The sequence below is a fragment of the Prenolepis imparis genome, unplaced genomic scaffold (genome assembly GCF_030444845.1).
Source record: "Prenolepis imparis isolate NDT839.2.m4 unplaced genomic scaffold, iyPreImpa1.0 SCAF_7, whole genome shotgun sequence".
NCBI lineage: Eukaryota > Metazoa > Arthropoda > Insecta > Hymenoptera > Formicidae > Prenolepis > Prenolepis imparis.
In genome coordinates, this window is record NW_028141165.1 from 915,899 (window position 1) to 935,553 (window position 19,655).

At 32.9% G+C, this 19,655-nt stretch overlaps 2 protein-coding genes across 9 annotated transcripts in view; both read right to left on the reverse strand.

The window, feature by feature from the left end:
* Nucleotides 1-189: 189 nt before the first annotated feature.
* On the reverse strand, nucleotides 190-7,990 carry Prp4k (Pre-mRNA processing factor 4 kinase). Of its 3 annotated transcripts, XR_014425698.1 has the most exons (14): nucleotides 7,828-7,990; nucleotides 7,496-7,660; nucleotides 7,173-7,419; nucleotides 6,593-7,077; nucleotides 5,832-6,477; nucleotides 5,358-5,702; nucleotides 5,188-5,273; nucleotides 4,935-5,081; nucleotides 4,721-4,874; nucleotides 4,392-4,644; nucleotides 3,520-3,758; nucleotides 3,126-3,326; nucleotides 1,296-1,370; nucleotides 190-779 (listed from the first exon to the last, which is right to left on the reverse strand). XR_014425698.1 is itself a non-coding variant. In XM_083041755.1 (13 exons), the coding sequence occupies exons 1-12, from the start codon at nucleotides 7,830-7,832 to the stop codon at nucleotides 3,126-3,128; spliced, it is 2,973 nt and encodes a 990-aa protein (XP_082897881.1). In that variant the 5' UTR covers nucleotides 7,833-7,990; the 3' UTR covers nucleotides 190-1,370. The 3 variants fall into 3 exon arrangements, 2 of the variants coding, with proteins under 2 accessions (XP_082897881.1, XP_082897880.1); XM_083041755.1 differs by having other exon boundaries at nucleotides 190-1,370; XM_083041754.1 differs by having other exon boundaries at nucleotides 190-3,326.
* A 1,307-nt stretch (nucleotides 7,991-9,297) lies between these two features.
* Sls (sallimus) overlaps nucleotides 9,298-19,655 on the reverse strand; it is an 85,924-nt gene continuing 75,566 nt past the window's right edge. For 5 of the 6 annotated variants that reach the window (XM_083041505.1, XM_083041502.1, XM_083041504.1 and 2 more), the window contains 19 exons: nucleotides 19,424-19,468; nucleotides 19,212-19,328; nucleotides 18,949-19,101; nucleotides 18,451-18,814; nucleotides 16,438-16,753; nucleotides 16,066-16,354; nucleotides 14,404-15,625; nucleotides 14,098-14,258; nucleotides 13,624-13,914; nucleotides 13,369-13,510; nucleotides 13,006-13,275; nucleotides 12,482-12,927; nucleotides 12,071-12,373; nucleotides 11,820-11,974; nucleotides 11,582-11,732; nucleotides 11,171-11,275; nucleotides 10,881-11,078; nucleotides 10,488-10,793; nucleotides 9,298-10,351 (listed from right to left, as the gene is read on the reverse strand). In XM_083041505.1, the coding sequence (XP_082897631.1) occupies nucleotides 10,149-10,351; nucleotides 10,488-10,793; nucleotides 10,881-11,078; nucleotides 11,171-11,275; nucleotides 11,582-11,732; nucleotides 11,820-11,974; nucleotides 12,071-12,373; nucleotides 12,482-12,927; nucleotides 13,006-13,275; nucleotides 13,369-13,510; nucleotides 13,624-13,914; nucleotides 14,098-14,258; nucleotides 14,404-15,625; nucleotides 16,066-16,354; nucleotides 16,438-16,753; nucleotides 18,451-18,814; nucleotides 18,949-19,101; nucleotides 19,212-19,328; nucleotides 19,424-19,468 (5,237 nt within the window). In that variant the 3' untranslated portion in view covers nucleotides 9,298-10,148. The other variant, XM_083041503.1, reaches the window with a different exon arrangement.

Below are 19,655 nucleotides of genomic sequence, written 5' to 3' on the forward strand. Positions count from 1 at the left end.
ATGTGTAATTAATAATAATTTTTATAAAAAAAATATATTAATGTATTACACGTAGATCCCTTTTATTTTATATACCTTAATTGCTAAGTTTCATATTATACATTTATTTCTAAACCTCTCACGTATTCGAGAGTCAAGATTTTGTAAAGTTAAATAATCATTTTCATTGTAAGGAAATAGATATGGATCTTTTTATGATTTTGACAAGTTTTATTCACATTAAAATATTTCTACATTTTTTCCGACAGTATTTACAAAAGGGGGAAAAAAAGAGAAAAGGGAGAAAAGAGTAAAAACAGAGCGAGAGAATTTTTCGAGAATAATATGGATTCACACATCACATCTGCTTTTCGCTTTCACGGAGCATAGGTTTTAATATCTGAAAACTCAAAACCGCAAATATTAGTATTATATAAATATTTATCATTTTTTCGTTGTGTAAAAATGTTTTCGAGATAACATAGAAGTATAAGTATATTAATTAAAATATTTGTTACAATGTCGCCTGTGAAATTTTTATAACTATGTACTTTACCTGCATACATACTTACGAATCCTCAATTGCGATTTCGAGTAACTTTAAGAGAAACCTTAGCGCGTAGATATAAATTTAGTTAAACCGTTGTATAAACCTTGCTGAACTGTTTAGCGACAGTGTATGTGTATTTTTACGCAGTAGACACGACGTAGGCGCAAGTATATCGCACATTTTTCCTCTCCTCCTCATCAATCGTATTCATCATCATCTCTTCCATTGCCTCCCCTCCTCACAGGGAGGGCTACAAGTGAAACATCACCAAATTGCCAATTAGAACAGCACATACTAATCATATAGTTTCATAATATACTTTTTACTTCAGTACTGAGAAACATTCTCGAGAAACATATATATCTTTTTGTTTCGGTTACTTTATTTTATATATTTTCCCTTTCTGGTTGAACAAAAATACTAAAACGCGTATATTTTACCGCGTGTTAGTATTTTCGATATAGTCTATCGTATAGTCTATCGATATATTATGTTTCATATTTTTCAACTCTTGCCTTTATGAAATACTCAAATGTTGTTAATTAAATACAAAACTGTTGGAAATTTGATTTAAAATTTTATGCTATTTCGTATCTCGAATACAAGTTCTACCAAACAGTTTATTTAACACAAAATTCGGATAAATTCGATTATACTTTTGTACGGTTTATATATGTATGACATCATTATTAATATAAACTATACTAAACATATATACTAAAAAGTTGATGTGTACTAAGTATCCCAGGCAATCCCCCATGAATACCTTGTAACGGGATCGGCGCTAAAGGCCCTTGAAAGGTCCGACCGCACTTAACGATGATTTGAATCGAAGACACATCTGAAACATAAGCAGTCTCGTACAATCTTGTCACATTCAGAATGTCATACCGTGAACCATTCACAACAGCATCGATATTTGCTCCTAATCTTAAATAAATACGAAAATTTTCGAGTTTTAGATCATAATTAGGACGCTAAATAAAATTAGAATGCCACGTATGTAGTAATATGACTCTTGATGCAGATTGCTACATAATTTTTCAATAATTGCCATTATTTCGCTCGTAATATCTCAATACCGCTTTATATATCTTTAAACTTTGCGTCGCAGGCAAATATATGCACCTTCATCTCTGCTTAGCATTATCGCAAATATGTATAAATTACATATATTATAGAAATATCAGATAACCATTTTATTCGATCCGTCGTACATGACTATATATAGTCACATATTAAGATATGCTATTAAATATTAAATTGGCATACTATTAAACGCGTTATCAACCAGAAAATGAATGTACGCTATATATAGGTATATAAAGATATATCTATATCTATTGTCTATTATACTATCGCTGTTATAGAATGGGATTCGATAAACATATCCATCTTCTTTAAATTTTAGAGATAGAATGAAAAACACAGAGACAAAGAGAATGAAAATGAGAAAAATACGTAAGAAATCTGTAAGAAATATTTCGACTATATTCACACTTGTGATTTAAGACTGAAAAGACAAAATGCAGGACGTTCTTCTCATTCTGTTAAGCATGTGTCGTTTTATTTTCAATATAGCTGATCCCTATACAATTTATCATCCAATTAGAGCAGATTTCTTTGCCACTAAGGTTTCTTTGTCACTAATGCTGTGTTTGTGTATATGTGTGTGCACGTATGCTCGCTGATGAGGTACTCTAAACGGATCGAACAGTGTGTTCAGTAAGGAGCTTACAGTTCTTTATATGTACGAATCTTTCTCGCTTCTCGTGGAAATACGAAAGTACAATTTTATGAAGCACCTATAACATGAGCGCACGATTTATATAATCATTTTATGAAGTGCTATTTATAAGGATTTATGTCGTGCTCTCCAAATCATGAGAATCGGAAAAAGGAATAATACTACAATTGTATATCAAGTTTCCAATATCTGATGCTATAGTTTGTGCTGAAAGAGGCGGTTATTTTTGTTCATAATTTTGCTCACACATGTACAACATAAAATTGATATATTTTAAAAACTGATATCATAAAACTGATATTCTATATCGAGAGAATTATTAATATGACGATACTTCCAGATACATTATAGACTAATCTATGTTTAGAGAACATCTATATGTATAACAATTTATTAATTTTTATATTCACAATTATTTCTTATGTCGAGTATAAAAATATTATATTTTATTAATCTATAATATATAACATCACATATAATCAAATTATATTTTTGGATTCAAGAAGTATAGCATTCTATACACGTGCAACTATATTTCAGAACTATATCTTTTTCTTTTTTTTTTATCGCAATTCTCACATATTATATGAAGCAATTTATATAATATTAAACCGCCTCTTCCTGCTGAAACATAAATACGGATATCCTATGTGTAAAAACAAGAGTATTTGGAATGAAGCCAGGGGAGGTACGAGAATGAGAGAAATAGAGATAGAGAGATAGAGAGACGTACCGCGCTCTCCCCTATCAAGTAATGTTTAACATTAATAGGAAGGATTATTAACGATCTCATTTTACAAAGTTATGTCAGTAAATTCTTCGATGCTAAAGAACCCCAGATAGGGTTACCTATATTTTTTCTTGTATAAAGGGATGCGCCAGGGCGTGATTTACTGTGATCCTCTTCCCCGCGTCCAGCATCAGCGTTCGTTCCAGCAAATCCTTCAGTTGTCCAACTTTGCGATTTTGTTCCGGTGGTAAAGAACTCCCACCGAGTTCCGCGCTGAGATCGCGAGTAGCTGGCAGTGTCGACATTACGACAACCTTTTCCTAGAAATTATACTATTCAGTGAATTCCGCGAGATTTCAAGAAATAACGCAAACGAACCTATAATTATATGATACAGTGTATTAATAAATGAAGTATTAGATTTCTATGACACGCTTAAAAAAAAAAACAGTGTTACTTACCGCGCGTTTTCGGCGCGGATCAATGGAATAAAATTGCAAAGTGTCGACTTACCCGTTCCGTAACTTTATCAACCTCGTGATACAGGAAACTGCAGTTACTATCAAAATGTTGATCCTTAAATGTGCCCTTTCGAATTAGTTTGTTCGGCATCTTGCCCTTTAGATCCATAAAATACTTCAACATTTGGTTGTTTGTTTTTCCCGAAAACATTATCTTCCCCGTGTAAAGCTCATATATGGTGCACCCCACAGACCACATGTCAATGCCAAAATCATACGGTATACCAAGAACTAGAAAATAATGATGTTACTTTTGGTTCGAGACATTTCAAATTCAGTTTCTACCATCTTTTCAATGTTGTGCAAGTTTGACTTATAACAGACACACATATGTACTGTAATTTTTTTCTTACAAATTGACATAATGTATGAACATATATATGACAATCCTTGTTTAATTAAATTTCTTTTTATTAAATATTTAGACGAGCGCACACATAGCGCGTATTGTTATGATCGAAATAATTGATCTGATTTCTAAGTATGACGCGAAACGAAGAGGGCGAAGCTAAAGCTTGCCATGTAAAATCGTTGTATGTCGTTTGTGTGCTAGAACTGCATGTCAGATATTGCAAGATAAACATCATCGATAGAATATATAGTGGATGTGATATTCTACAATCTACAATGTTATTAATGTACGTGTAACATATACATCAATTAAAAAATGCTATATATTGGATCTATTGAAAAAGTTGGAAGCGATATGCAATATCGATTTCCGCGAAGCACGTAAAAAAAAATTATGCACATATTTATAAACTATAACATTATAAATAATATATTTTAATAGAGCTATATAGATAAAAGAGAAAGAAAACGAATTGTAACAATCAGATTGATTCAATAAATCAAAATACTTACTAATTTCGGGCGCACGATAAAATCTTGAGACTAAGTATGGTGTTATTTCATTTTCATGAGCGTGCGATGCAGAACCAAAATCACAGAGTTTCAGCACTAACTTGCTTTCACTGACTAGAATATTATCCGGTTTGATGTCAGCATGCAGAATATTTGCACGTTTTAATAACTTTAGTGCTAGAAAAAGTTGCTGCGTATACGACCTTACCGCTTTAACATGTAAACCAACGTCTTTGCCATATTTTTTTAAAACCTGTAATTTTGCAACAAATGCAATTATAGTAACAGCGTGATTCTTTGATTGTATTTTATTTATAGTAAATGCATACCTCTCTTAAATTCATAGCTAAAGGTTCGAAAACCATGCATAAATGATTTTTATGAAAGAAATGCCTAAATAGACGCAAGCAATGAAATCTATCCTCTGGATCAGCATCATTCAGCTTCCTAAGGATTTCTAGCTCCTTTAAACCGGTTCTATGCCTATAAGAACGAAAAAGGTATATATACATCGCGATCAGAAACCGAAAATGTTGTACTTACATTATCTCATTGTTCCTTATAATTTTCACAGCTACATCTAAATTTCCTCTAGCACTATCTCTCGCTCTCACAACATTGCTAAATACACCTTGTCCTGTATATCCATAGACTACGTATCGCGCATCTAACGTTTCTCCAACGCGTACACTGAGAAATAAATTATATCATTATTAGCTTTCAAGTTGATCATTTTTTTTTAAAATTAAAATTACGAGAAAAATTATGAGAAAAAAGAAGAAATAATACCACTAACCGATAATATCCTTCCGCATCATCCCAGTTATCCGTTAAACTAGGATTATCTGGTCCTCCTTGACGTTTTCCTTCAAGTGTTGGGCTCTAGATAATAAATAAAGGATAAAAGATAATATAATAGATAAAAAATTAATTAAAGCTAATAGAGAAATAAAATAGAAAACATACATTAAAATCTCCAATATTATCTGCTTCTGCAAACATGTCCCATTCGTTCGATTTTTTTAAAGTTTGCTTTTCCTCTTGTTTAAACTTCTCAGATGTTTTAATGTTCCCAGTTTTGTCAGATTCATTAGGTGATGCATCCTCGAATCTAGATTTTCTTTTCTTGGCTGGAGGCGGAGATTCTAGTTTCTCTGTAGGCAGTGGCGGAGTATGGCTTTCCAATATAGATTCATTGTTATTGGATGGAATTTCTATAGATTTTTGTGATATATTAGATTGACTTTCTGGAGAAGCAACAACATTTACATCGGTAGACATATTAGAATCCTCATTTGGTCCACTCAGCCTCTGCGGAAGCAAAAAAGATATTCTTTAGCATATAACAGTTCAATATAAATGAATCAATATAACAAAGTAATATATATGTATTACATGTACATGTATTATAATTACATATGGGTAACTTATGTTATTTACTTTGAGCAATTCTTCTCTTTGTTTTCGTCGACGTTCTATAATCGCTTCTTCGTCCTCGTCTTCCTCGATATTGATATCTTTGATATCCTCTTCACTCGAGCTGTCCGAATGTTCTACTTTAAGACCTTCTGATAAAGAATCCTTATATTTATCATTACGCTCCCTTTTATTGTTTCTGTCTCTATCCTTCTCACGATCTCTGACATGGTCCCTGGCTTGCTGCTGCTTATCCCGGTTTCTGCGAGTTCGGGAGGGCGATCTAGATCTCTTATATCGATCATTTCGTTCTCTTTCCGCTCTGCTTCGAATAGGACTACGCGATCTCCTCGCGCTATTGCGAGACCAATCCTCGATTCGATGATCGTAATACCGATTGTCTCGCCGATCGCGACTGTTGTCATGTCGATCTCTATTTCCATGCCAATCTTTACTTCCACTATCCCTTTTATCACGGCTAGCGTGACGACGAGGCTCTCTACTCGATGGTCTGTCGCGACTGTGACGATCATGATTAATGTGCCGATCTCGGCTGTCTTGACGTTCGCGACTTCCCAATCTGTCGCGACTTTTGCTATCTGAATTCTTTGCCTCGTTGTTACGGGTTTTCGAACTGTGACGAGTAGGTTCTCGTCTTCGATTCTCTTCTCTGTATATGTAAATTGATTATTCATAGATTAATTAAGATTGACTTATTAATATATATTAACAACTCCATTATATTATGGCAAATAATATAAAACAAAACAAGCAATTTTACTTACCGTCTGTCTGATTCTCTTTTCCGTGTCTCGTCTCGTTTTAAGATATCTTTACGTCTTTGCTGGTCATCGTCTGCTTTTTTATTGGACTCTTCCTTTTGCCTTTCGCTAACCTTTCGTGAAGCTCTATCGTCCTTTCGAGTTTCTTCTCTTTTTCCTTCCTCTCTAGGACGAACTTTCTCGTCTCTTTTCCTATCGGAATCTCTTCTTTTATCTTTATGCTGTTCACGAATTTTTCTGTCTCTAGTCATATCAACTACAACGCGTCTTTCGACCTTTATCACTTTCTTACGTTCTCTACTGCCTGATTTGCTCCTGGTTCGTTTCTTTGATGGTACATCATTGGTGTCGCTATCATCTTCCACTAGTATTACATCAGGTGTTTCTGTCGTCGTTTTTGTTTCTTCTTCTTCTTGTTGTAGCTCCTTATCTTCAACTTTTTCAGATTCATCCGAGAGATATTGTACTAAACATGCTTGCAATCGTTCCTGCACAATGCAATTTTGATAAATTTAACATTTATATAATTTATGGTATGAAACTTTTATCTATATAATATTACTTCAATTAATTATAAACTCACCTTTTGTTTCATTAACTCTTCAAGATCAATATCATCTTCTATGATTGTACAATCTACTTCATCCGAATCTAAATCAACTAACTTTTCATCTTCGCTTTCTTCTGTAGAAACAACTTCCAATACAGATGTTTTTGTTTTTCCATTCATACCAACTTCTTTATGTATTACATTGGAAACTAATTTCTCATCTATACCATTCTCCATTTCCTTATCTTTTTTCGGTCTCTTGTGTTTTTTATGCTTCCGTCTATAAACAAAAAGAGATATTTTAATTTAAATTAATATATTTATAAATTGTTTATTTATTTATATTACAGCAGAACCTTTCTTGTTTATCCAATCGTTCGTCTTCTCTTTCAATTAATTTTTCTTTCTTATGCTTATGATGCTTATGTTTCCTTTTCTTTTTCTTTCTTTGATCAGTCATTCCATCTGTATCAGAATCCAATCCTAAGGATTCTCTTTTACATTCTTCTAAATCTGATGCACTGTAATACGAATCAAAATGAATATCTTAGCAGACTAATTTTCCATGGATAGAAAAGATTTCATGAATTTCATCTATTTCTATTCTTTCAACATATACAGAGATATGGTGATTCTTCCCTGTTGATACTGTAATACTAAATTTCGAGCTCCTACACAATACACTTACCCCATAATGAAGTTTAGTAAATAATTAATAGATGCACAACAAATAAAATCACTTCACACGATAATTTCAGCGATTCAATAATAACCAATGATTACAATAATTATTACTATCTGGAACGAATACACGAATCTTTCAGTAAGACGCCATCTTGCAAGTTCTATCGCTTCTTGTAACGAGTCGTTTTCACACGCTCGACAATAATCGATTTACACATATCGAATCATTTTTTCGATTCGATTCTTTTTTTCTATATGCGACAGACAAAATAAAAAAATATTGCTAAAATTTTTGGAACATCAAGTTTGAAATTTGCACAATTATATATTTGCCAGACGATAAGCTTTGTTGAACATATTGATTAAATGTTACTGCAAGAAAGTTTCGTAACCCTAGAAATTCTCTATTCGATAGCCAATCGGTACATTTGGCAAAATTTCTTCATGCGACGTTTCTAATTGATGCTACTACATTTTGTGTGAGATACATTTTGTCTTTTTTTAAATACAATTTTTTAAATACAATTTTTTAAATACAATTTTTTAAATACAATTTTTTAAATAAAATTATATCATTATATACTCATTGAATAAAATAATACAATGATAAAAACTAATTAGATTCAAATTTTTGCTAAACAGAGTGTAAGAAATTTCTTTGTTAACAGGTGACGGCTAAGCAGGTTTCTCGAATTAAATGGATTTGAGTCTCGGCTAAATAGGATTTGACCTTCATCAAATAAGGTTTGGATCACCGCTAAATAGGGTTTGAGTCTCCACTAAACAGATTTCAAATCTATAAGATTTGAAGCCCATTAAAAAAAAAAACTCACAAAGGTAAAAAAAAAGGTAAAAATTCATCGCTTGTATATTTCCATAGTACATTGCTCGACATTGCTTGCACATTATTTTTATATCGTAAACATACAAGCGTACAAATTCTTTTATTTAATATACGTAAAATAAGGATGCGCCGCAATAGGGTCCGCGGCATAAAAGTATCGATTTTTAATATTTTAAGGCGAGCCAAAAATTAATCGATTATACATTTTAATAGTACATTGCTTGCAGAATCTTTTGGTACCAAGCAGACACCAGCCTACAAACTCTTTCATTTAATATATATAAAATAAGAATGAGCCGCATAGTGTCCGTGGCGACATTATGTCGAAATTTAATATTTAAAAACGAGCCAAAAATTCATCATTTTGTAGGTCTTGAAGAGATTTTTAAAACGCGCCCTCAGAAAATGTTCTACGACTTACACAGGCCTTAATTTTCGCAAAAAACGTTTAAACTTTGAATTCAAAAATTCTTCATCTTTTTATAAGAACGTATCTGAAAAGAGACAAAGATATAGTTTAACCGGAGGTTAAAGTTAACCGACGTTTGTGAAACTGACCCTAAAACGACTTAACATACATTTTTTAGAAAGGGATATATTTAGGACTTGTTGAAAAAACCTTGCGCCATATAATTTGTAATAATTTAATCGATAAATAAAATATTTTATAACATAAATAATACTCGAAGTATACGACGCGTTATTGGTCAATTACAATGATGATTATTGGCACCTATATTTTACGTCTCATTTACCAAATACGCGTGGTATTTCTTCATTTCATTAATCTTGATATCAATCTTATTTTTATGCGATATTATCAGAATTAAATATATAGTGATAATAGTAACAAGAAAATATATATATGCTTAAAACAATATGCTTGAAACTATATGCTTGATGCTATATATATGCTTGAAGAATAAATACTAAAGTAACGATCATAAATTGTGGCTTTGCTTTACAAGTAGAAATAAATATTACGTAGTTACGTAATTATTATAAGTACATCATTAGATGTAGAATGCCAAGTTTTGGAGATTTCTGAATATGGAGATATGCTTTGTTGTCTGTTTCGCTAGCCATAAAATATATGGATAAAATTTTAATAATGTCGAGTCAAGCGAATAACTCGTGCGATATTTAATACATTTCCTGAGTGTTCTGATAGATTAAAGAGAAGATTACTTTATATCTTGACTAGATTAGCACTCTATAAGCACTCACCCAGTCTCTTGTATAATTCTTAATTTCTAATTGCTATATGCAACTTGGTTTTATAGAGGAACTCAATCAATGGCCCTGTCGTCGTTGCGCTGACAGTTAAACATAGATGGATTCATTATTACATCATTATTACAACCATCTAGTAAAGAAGAGAACAAAATTGAATATGCGAAAAAGACTAACTACATCCGTTACAAGAGTATGGCTATGAGATATATAAACGTTCAGAATTATATATATACATATACAAATGCTTATTCAAATAGCTGTTTAGCATAGTGCCAAATGCGGAAAAAGTACTCGTCTTTTCTAAGTAATCTCGCCCTTGCATATGAATGTATATCGGCGTCCATATTATGTTCTCGCAACCACGAACTCGTGTTTTCCGTGCTAAAGCTGATCGATGCGGTTTCGCCCTTGTCCACAGCTTCAGCGATTGGTTCCACAAATGACAATTCTGTCGAGGAAACAGATTTAGTTGAATTTGTACAATGCGGTAATAAACAGATATTTAAAATAAAGATCGTTCAAGCGACACAATAAAAAATTTTAAAAATAATAAAAAATGAAAGTATAGATAGTATGTATTGTACCTGAGGTCGGCACGATCTTAAAAGGTTCTTCCGATTCCAAATGATCGCTGAATCCGATCTCGTTTCGTGCAAAAATTCTCACAAGGTATTCGCGATTCTCTTGCAGTTCACGAATGTTCAGTTTCTGGACGTCTGCGCTTACTCTTCCTACCTCCATCCACATGGTCTTCTTCGCGTCTCTAATAGCGATCTTATAGCCTTCCAAAGGTGCGCCGCCGTCCGATTCAGGTCTACCCCATTCGATTACCATCGTATTCGCCGCGATTTGCCTCATCTCTAACGGAGCGGTAGGCGGAGATGGAACATCTACAAAACGATTTAAAACAAATGTATAGATTGTATATATATTTACTACATAATAATAATTTGAGAGTAGCATAAGTTGAAGCTCACTGGCATGAGTTTTCAGTGTGACTGGCTCGGAATTGGTCGGTACACTAAGTCCTATGCTATTTTCAGCAAAGATTCTAAAGAGAAATTCGCTTTCTTTCAAGTTCTCTATGCAGTATTGATTCGTTGTAGCGTCCAAAGTGACAACCTTTGTCCATCGGGCACCTTTTCCGATTAATGGTCTCTTCTCGATTATGTAGCCTGGCACAATATGAAATATTTAACAATATTAAAATAATACTAAAACAAAGAATATCATATAAAATTTCGTGCTATTTTACACGTCAAACCACCTGTCAATTCTGATCCTCCTGTAGTAGCCGGTGGTGACCAGCTGAGAGTGACGCTTTTGCTCGTGACATTGGTCGCTCGGACATTTAGAGGGCATGAAGGTGGTGCTAAAAAGAATTCAAAAATATATTTATTACATAATATATGTTTTATCTCATATAGAGAAAATTATATTCACAATTAGAAGCGCAAAAAGAAGCGTAAGAGGAGCAGGATATAAATGACTTACTCTTAACGATGACCATTTTCGTAGATGGAAATATGCCTAATAGCGCATATATGCTGTTTTCTGTAAGCTTTACTATTTCTAAGCAAAAGCGAAAGCGTTAATAATTAAGCGACATTTCGAAAGTTAATTGATTTAAAAAAGAAATAAGCTAAAGAGATAGTTAAAGAATAACTAGTCAACTCACTTGGTCGTTTGCCAGCCGTAATCGCTTCTTCTGCTACATATGGAGGACTGGTACCGACGCTGTTTTTAGCTGTTATTCGGAAATTGTACGATGTATCCGTTTTCAAATCGGATATAATAACATTTGTGACTTCCCCTTTTGTGATTGCAATCTGAAAAAATATATACAGAGAGTTATTCGCATATAATTTTAATTTTGGTGAAAATTTTAATTTGGTGGAAATTAATAAAGTACTAACCCTTCGCCAAGCTTTCTTCGATATCTCTTTTATTTCGACAATATAATCTGTGATAGGTGTACCGCCGTCGTTCTCTGGAGGTTCCCATTTTATTGTGAACGATGTTTTCGTCATTCCAGAAACTTCTAATGGTCCTTTTGGCGGACCCGGTGGTTCTATCGAACAAATAAAAATTCGATTATTTTTGAAATTAAATTTTTATAACATCTTTTTTTTCTATTTAACAAAACCATCACAATCTTTTTTTTTACCGAATGAAGTCCTGGTTCTAATTGGCTCGGATTCCAAAGGATCTGAAGCTCCAACTGCGTTTGTAGCGACTATTCTAAACAGATAGTCGACATCTTGCTGCAATTTTTGCGCGCAGAAATTTTCGACTTCTTTATCTACATCACCCACTTTTGTCCAAACTTTCTTACTCGCTTCACATTTCTCAATAGTATATCTTTCCAGTTGTACGCCACCGTTATCGACTGGCGGTCGCCATTCTATAGTAACGCGATCTTGTCTGATTTCTTTCGCAATAACTGGTCCCTGAGGTTTGCTCGGCTTGTCTAGAATGTATATATTATCAGATACATTATATTTTATTTCCAAAACATGTTAATTAATATACAGAATTATTAAAAGAACAAACAAAAAATGTATAAAAATATATCAACCTATGACGCGAAGATGACATTCCAACGACGAGCTACCGGCTTCATTTGTCGCTTTCGCTGTATAGACAGCCGTATTATCTCTGACGAGAGAAGCAATCGTAATAATGGATGTATCTTCCTCAGTCTCGATGGAAATGCGTTTATCAGTTATTGTTTTATCCTTCATTGTCCACGTCACTTTCGGTTTTGGGAAACCACTGAAGTGAATTTCGACCTTCCATTTGTCGTCCACTGTCAGTCTCTGATTGGTTAAATTTTCATCGCAGATAATCCTCGGAGATTCCTGAATCTTCAATTGACACGATGTTTCCGCTGTTCCCGCATCATTCTGTGCTTTAACCGTGAATGTGGCTGATGACGTCTCCGTAGTTTTTTGAATCGTGTACTTGGCCACGCGGTTTTCGTATACGATGTTACTATCCTCGAAAGTCTTACCATCCTTCAACCTAGAAAATAATTTCCAAAATACAGTTCGAGAGTATAATAATTGGCATATCTAACTTAAACAAAAAGAAAGAATATACCATGTAATACGTGGTGTCGGTATACCACCGATTACGCAAGAAAGTGTGACAGTCTCTCCTAATCCGATCACGATGCTTTTGAGCGCTTCCAGGATGGTCGGCGGTTCAGACGCCGATAATTTTGAAATTCTTAAATATGGCATATTCGGCGATGGCTCGCTCGATCCGGCTTCATTGACTGCTGTCACACGGAAAGTATATTCCTTGTCGATGGTCAAGTTCGTCAGCTTGTACGTAGTTTCACTTATTGTCTCGTTAATTCTGCTCCATCTGAGAAATCATATAATTCTTTTATATATTGATCAAGTCGTGACCTGATTAAACATTTATAATAATAGTCTTTTAAATTCACAAATTACTTACGAAGATTCCGTCCTTTCACGATATTCTAAAATGTATTCCACGATCGGGGAGTATCCGTCGAAATCTGGTTTCTTCCAGTGAAGAGTAACACTATTATCAGTTACTTCGAGAGGTTCTGGAATTCCTGGTGCTCCAGGTACCTCTGTAATAGACATATCAATTGTATGTGCATTTCTTTTTTTTCCTTATTTTATATTCTTATCTAGAAATTATTCGAATATTCGATATGATAGATAAATATACGTGAATACTTACGCACGACGATGATGTTAATTTCTATACCATCTTCCCCATGAGGATTAGTTAATTTTAGATTATAATCACCAAAATCTTTCTCTTGTACATCTCTAATTGTCAAGACGGCTGAGCATTCGTCGATGGATGTGATGATTCGTTTGGATTTTTTAAGAACACGGCCATTGACGGTCCATTCATCAACTGGAGTTGGCGTAGCCGTAAATTTCACAATAACGTCAATATTATCACCTTTCATCGTTTTGTATTTTCTAGGCGTATCGGGATTGATTTTAGGCGACGTCTCGATAACTGAAACACAATCAAATATACATTAAATTAAATCTTTTTTTAATTTATAGAAAAGAACACATAGAAATATTAATATAGCTAATACAATCCAAACGTAGATAATGCATAAACCATTTATATGATTAAATAAGAAATAAAGAAGGCGACACAATATATACAATTTTATATATGTATAAAATTTACCTTCAACTTTTAATTTGGACGACGTTTTCACATTTGCAACTACGGCAGTATATTCAGCGATATCTTCGGTCGTGCATTTTTTAACGATAAGTTTCTTAATATTTCCTTCATCAATAATGTGATATTTCGAAGATTGTACGCAATCAATTATCTCATTTTTTCTGTAAATTTCATATAACACATATATCAGATTACACAACATACATAAACTATCAAAAAAATTGTGCATGTATATGTGTTTGTGTGTGTGTATGTAAAAATCTTTTTTATATTTTTATACTTTTATGATAAAACAAATCGACTTACTTTAACCATGTTACTGATACATCTGCACGCGACAATTCAATGAGGAAAGTTGCATCGGTGTTGAAAGGCGCTAGAGTAACGTCCGGCAATTTTTTAATAAAATCTACTTCGGGTTCTTCAACCGTCAATTTAGCTGACGAAGTTTGATCACCAACTTGACAAGAATAAGTTCCCACATCTTCCATTTCCGTGTCGTAAATCTTCAGTTTTTGCTTCTTGCCATCGATCGACAGTCGCACGTGCTCGGAAAATTGCAACTCTTGGTCGTCTTTAAACCAGCGTACCAAAGCGTCACCTTTCGTTAATTCTATGTCAAAAGTCGCTTTCTCTCCTCTGGCTATAGTTATGTCCTGCATTTTGGTAATAATTTCCGGTGGCAATTCAACGACCGTAACTTCTGCCGTACATTCTTGATCCGGAAGGACGCACGTGTATTCACCTTCATCATGAACTGATGCGCTCCTGATGAGTAGTTTTCTCACAGTACCGTCTTTCACAAATTCTAATTTTTCTTTGCTCGGTGTTAATAATTCGCCATCTTTTCGCCACGTAACATCGGCCGTTTGAGATGTGATTTCAACTTCCAAAATCGCCACGTCGCGTTCTTTCACTTCAAAGTCCTGCAACTTCTTGACGAATTCTGGTTTAGTGGCTCGAACGATGACGTTGCTGGACGTCACCTGATTCTTGACGGTACACTTGTACATGCCTGCATCGGAAAGGCCACTCTTCTTAATAAGCAACCTATGTACACGTCCTTCTTGAATCACCTCGCGATGATCCATTCCGCTTATCTCCTTGTCATTGTGCCACCACACCGTGGAAACGGTGTGCGATGTTTCGCAACTCAGTTCTAAAGTTTTGTATTCGTCGACAGTGATTTCGTTTTGCAATTTTCTTGTAAAAGAGACTTTAGCAACGTCTACCGTCACTTTTGCGCCATGCGAAGCTTTTCCGACCGGATTACTGGCGACACATTTATAATCTCCGGCATCAATTTCGGAATCTGCGTTTTTAATTTCGAGTAGGATGTTTTCACCATCGTAACTTTCTATGATATTGGACGATTTCTCAAGCGGTTTGTTGTTTCTGAGCCACGTAACTTCCGGGACAGGATTTCCAGTTACTTTAGCAGCTAACTTAAAGGTTTCTTTTTCAGGAACAACTACTTCTTGGAAACGTTCAGTGAACAAGGGAGGTTCTGGTGCGCCACTCGGGACTTCTATATTTTGTAAAAAAATGTAATAGTATCATTATTATGGAAAATAACATATGTATAGATATAATTGCATTGAATAGTTATAAACATCATAGCAACAACAAATCGATATCATACCCTTAACAAACGAGACATGTTTATCGTTTATACATTGCTGAAAGCTAATAATGACTTGTGACTTGGAGTTAACTGAAAGCACATTAGTAAAAAAGCATTTTGTAATATTACATCTGACAATTCGGCATGTTTTAATAATTAAGCAATTTAAAATAATGCGAGTTTTTTTTTTTTTAGATTTGTATATTATTCAATTAGCTAATGATAGAAAAGATTAGTTATTGATTAATTTGAGAAAAAAATTAAGATAAATTAAGAAAAAGCGATTAAAATATTTAATGCAATTAAAGAGATGATTAGAAAGTGAAGAGTGTTATTGTTCTTACTCTCAACAGTCAATATAGCTCGAGTCTCGGCTTTTCCCACATCGTTGATAGCTACGACCAAATATTCCCCACTATCTGCTAATTGAGGCTGAATCAAATTCAACGTATTAACGTGTCCATCCTGTTTTGGTTGCATATCCTTTATCGGTTTCCCATCTTTATACCACGTTATTGTTGGTGATGGATTACCAACTATTTGAGTTGATAAAACAACTGTTTCGCCTTCTTTAATAATGTATGATTGCAACGGTTCTAAAATTTCAGGCGGTTCGTTCTTTCCAGTTTTTACCTGTTTCAAGAAAATGTGTTAATTATATTACATATAATGTATGAAACAATAATTATAAATATAGTTTTGTATTTTCAACTAACTTTCACGGGAATATCGATAGTGGCTTCGCCTTCTCTATTCTTAGCGACAATTTTATATCTTCCTTCTTGCCTCTTTTGAATTTTGGTGATTTTTACGACACTGCAGTACATATGCATATCGCTTTCGGTTGCGACTACGATGTTTTGTTGGCTAACTACTTGAGTATCTTTATAGTACCATAGTATTTCTGGCTCTGGTACGGCGACCAATCTACATTCCAGTATTACATCATCACCTTCGTTCACGTATTTTGCTTTTGGTTTTCGAGAGAATGTAGGTGGTATACCCTCCAATATATCCGCAAGAGATGATTCTCTGAGCATTGTCATTAATAATTGTTAAAGATAATAAAAAATTATAATAATACATATATAATATCATACACAATATATGTAACATATATATCTTATGAAAAATTATCCCTTTCTAAAAAAAAGCATGTTAACTGAGTGAATAAAGTATTATAATATATTATTTATAACATTATTATTTTAATTCTTATAACATATTATATTATTTTAAAAATTAATTATCAAATTAACGTTTTAATCAGCTAATTTTTGTCAAAAAATATTAATAGAGCGTTAATTTGCTAATTAAATTTCATAGTAATAGTATGTTATAAAAATTAAAACAGTAATATGTTGTAAATAACATATTATAATACTTTATTCCACGCTGCACATCTCGCGCGAAACTGACGCAAGACTCCGAGCAGCGGTATCGCCAAGCGCAACCCATACATCTGCCACGCTGCGCGTCTCGCGCGAGACTGATTCTTGAGACATTGCGATTGCGAGATCGACGATCAGTCTCGCGCGAAGCGCGCAGCGTGGCGGACGTATGGGGTGCGCTTGGCGACACCGCTGCTCTTGCGGTCAGTCTCGCGCGAGATGTGTAGCGTGATGGATGTGTACAGACGCGCGAATCTAATGGAAGCGCAGATATTTTAATCGAAAGATTCTTGTAGAAAATTTTATTTTTTTTGGTACTCTGTTAAAGATTTGAAAAATGAATTTTTGCATTGCATAATTAATTCACATATTTTTATGCATGCATGCAATCAACGCATAAAAAGAAATATATATTAATTAATTATGCAATGTGCATAAAAATTTAATATTTAAATCTTTAACAGAAAGTGCGAACAAAAAAATAGAATTTTCTATAAGAATCTTTTGATAACCGAGATAATCACAATATCGAGACTAATTACGATTTTATTGACGAAAAGATTTATTAATATTTTTTATAGAAATTAGCTACTTTAAACTCGGTTAATATTTTTGACAGTTATTAGCTGATTTGTGTCAAAAAATATTAATCGAGGACATCGAGGATAAAGTATTATAACATATTATTTACACATATTACTATTTTAATTTTTATAACATATAATTACTTTGAAATTTAATTAGCAAATTAACGCTTTAGTAATATTTTTTGACAGAAATCAGCTGATTAAAACGTTAATTTGCTAATTACTTTTGAAAATAATAATATGTTATAAAAAGTAAAATATGTTTTACATAATATGTTATAATACTTTAAACTCGATTAATATTTTTGACAGTTATCAGCTGATTTCTGTCAAAAAATATTAATCAAAAATATATAAAGTATGATAACATATTATTTACAACATATTACTATTTTAAATTTTATAACATATTATTTTAAAATTTAATTAACAAATTAATGCTTTAATCAGCTGATTTCTGTCAAAAAATATTAATCGAGTTCAAACAAACTTTATACTATTTTTAAAAAAATATCATTCTTTTTAATATAAAATTAAAGAATGGTGCGCACATAGCGCGCGCTTGTGTTGTTCTAGAATTATAAAAAATTATAAGAAATTTTTAGACAATTTAATATAATGTTGTTTTCTTTGTTTGTTTTGTAATTTGTAATATATTAAAATAAGCTATTTCATCAATACAATAAAAAGATAATTGATAATCTTTATCAAAGTGAATAATTTGTTCGAGAGAAGATTAAGAAATGCATACCTCGAAAGACTTTTCCTCGACAAACCGGTAATATCAGATCCGTGATCCGATAGAGGAGCCTCAACAATAAGTTCAGTAGTGCTAGATGCAAATCCTGCAGCATTTTTTGCAACGCATGTAAAAGTACCGGCATCTTCAGGAAATACTTCTCTGATTATCAAGGTAGCTACATTATCTTCATCGTAATATATTTGAAAATCAACAGACGGTTTGATAATAGCCGTTTGACGGAACCAAGTTATTTGTGGTCTTGGTATACCTTCCACTTGACATTCAAATTGAACAGTATAACCGTCTAGTGTGTGAATTGGTTGCAATTTTTCGATAAACTTTGGCGCTGAGGCTTTTTCTCCTGGAGCTGGCTCTAAAAAATGCAAATGTTTGACGTTAATATTTTAAAAGTCTTACACATTTTATAAATCTTATAAGTGCATGTAAAAAGTAGTTTGATCAAAACTTTATATCTATTTTTAATTAATTTTGTAAATGAATACTTACTTTCAAAGATTGGCAATCTATCAATCTTTTCATGCAATTTTCGTTGTAAGTAAATAGTATAATGCACTTCGTCCAGTAAATATTGCGCCGGTACCCAACCCTTCTCTTCGGTCAAATGTTTCTTTACAAACCACCAATCCTGATTGGTATGATCTAGAAAAAAAGCAAATATTAAATAAAATTTCAAAAAATATGTATGTATTTATTAATTACAATTATAAAAATCGTAATGTTCATGATTAAGAAAAAAATAGAAATCTTACCGATAATATAAACTTTTTCTCCTTCGACCAAGTTTATAGCTTCTTCCGTTTCAGCCACATAGGAACAAATTGAGAACATTGTATCACCGTCACGAACAACATATTCGACTTCATCAACTGAAAATTATTTAACAAAATTTTTTATATTTTATTAAATATATATTTTTTAAAAATGATATATAATGATATATAGTGATATGTCTGTAACGAACCTTCTTCGATTTCTTCCTCTTTAGTAATACTGAGAGAAGCTTCTTCTGCAATTATATATTATAAATATCAAATAAATATCGATATATAATGCTTAGTACAATCGAAACATAGCAAAAAATTTTATAACAATTTTTAAACAATGTGCAAAATTTATACCCGTGTACTAATTATGTAAATACAAATTATGTAAATATAAATTATTATAAATCTTACATATTATGTTACAAAATA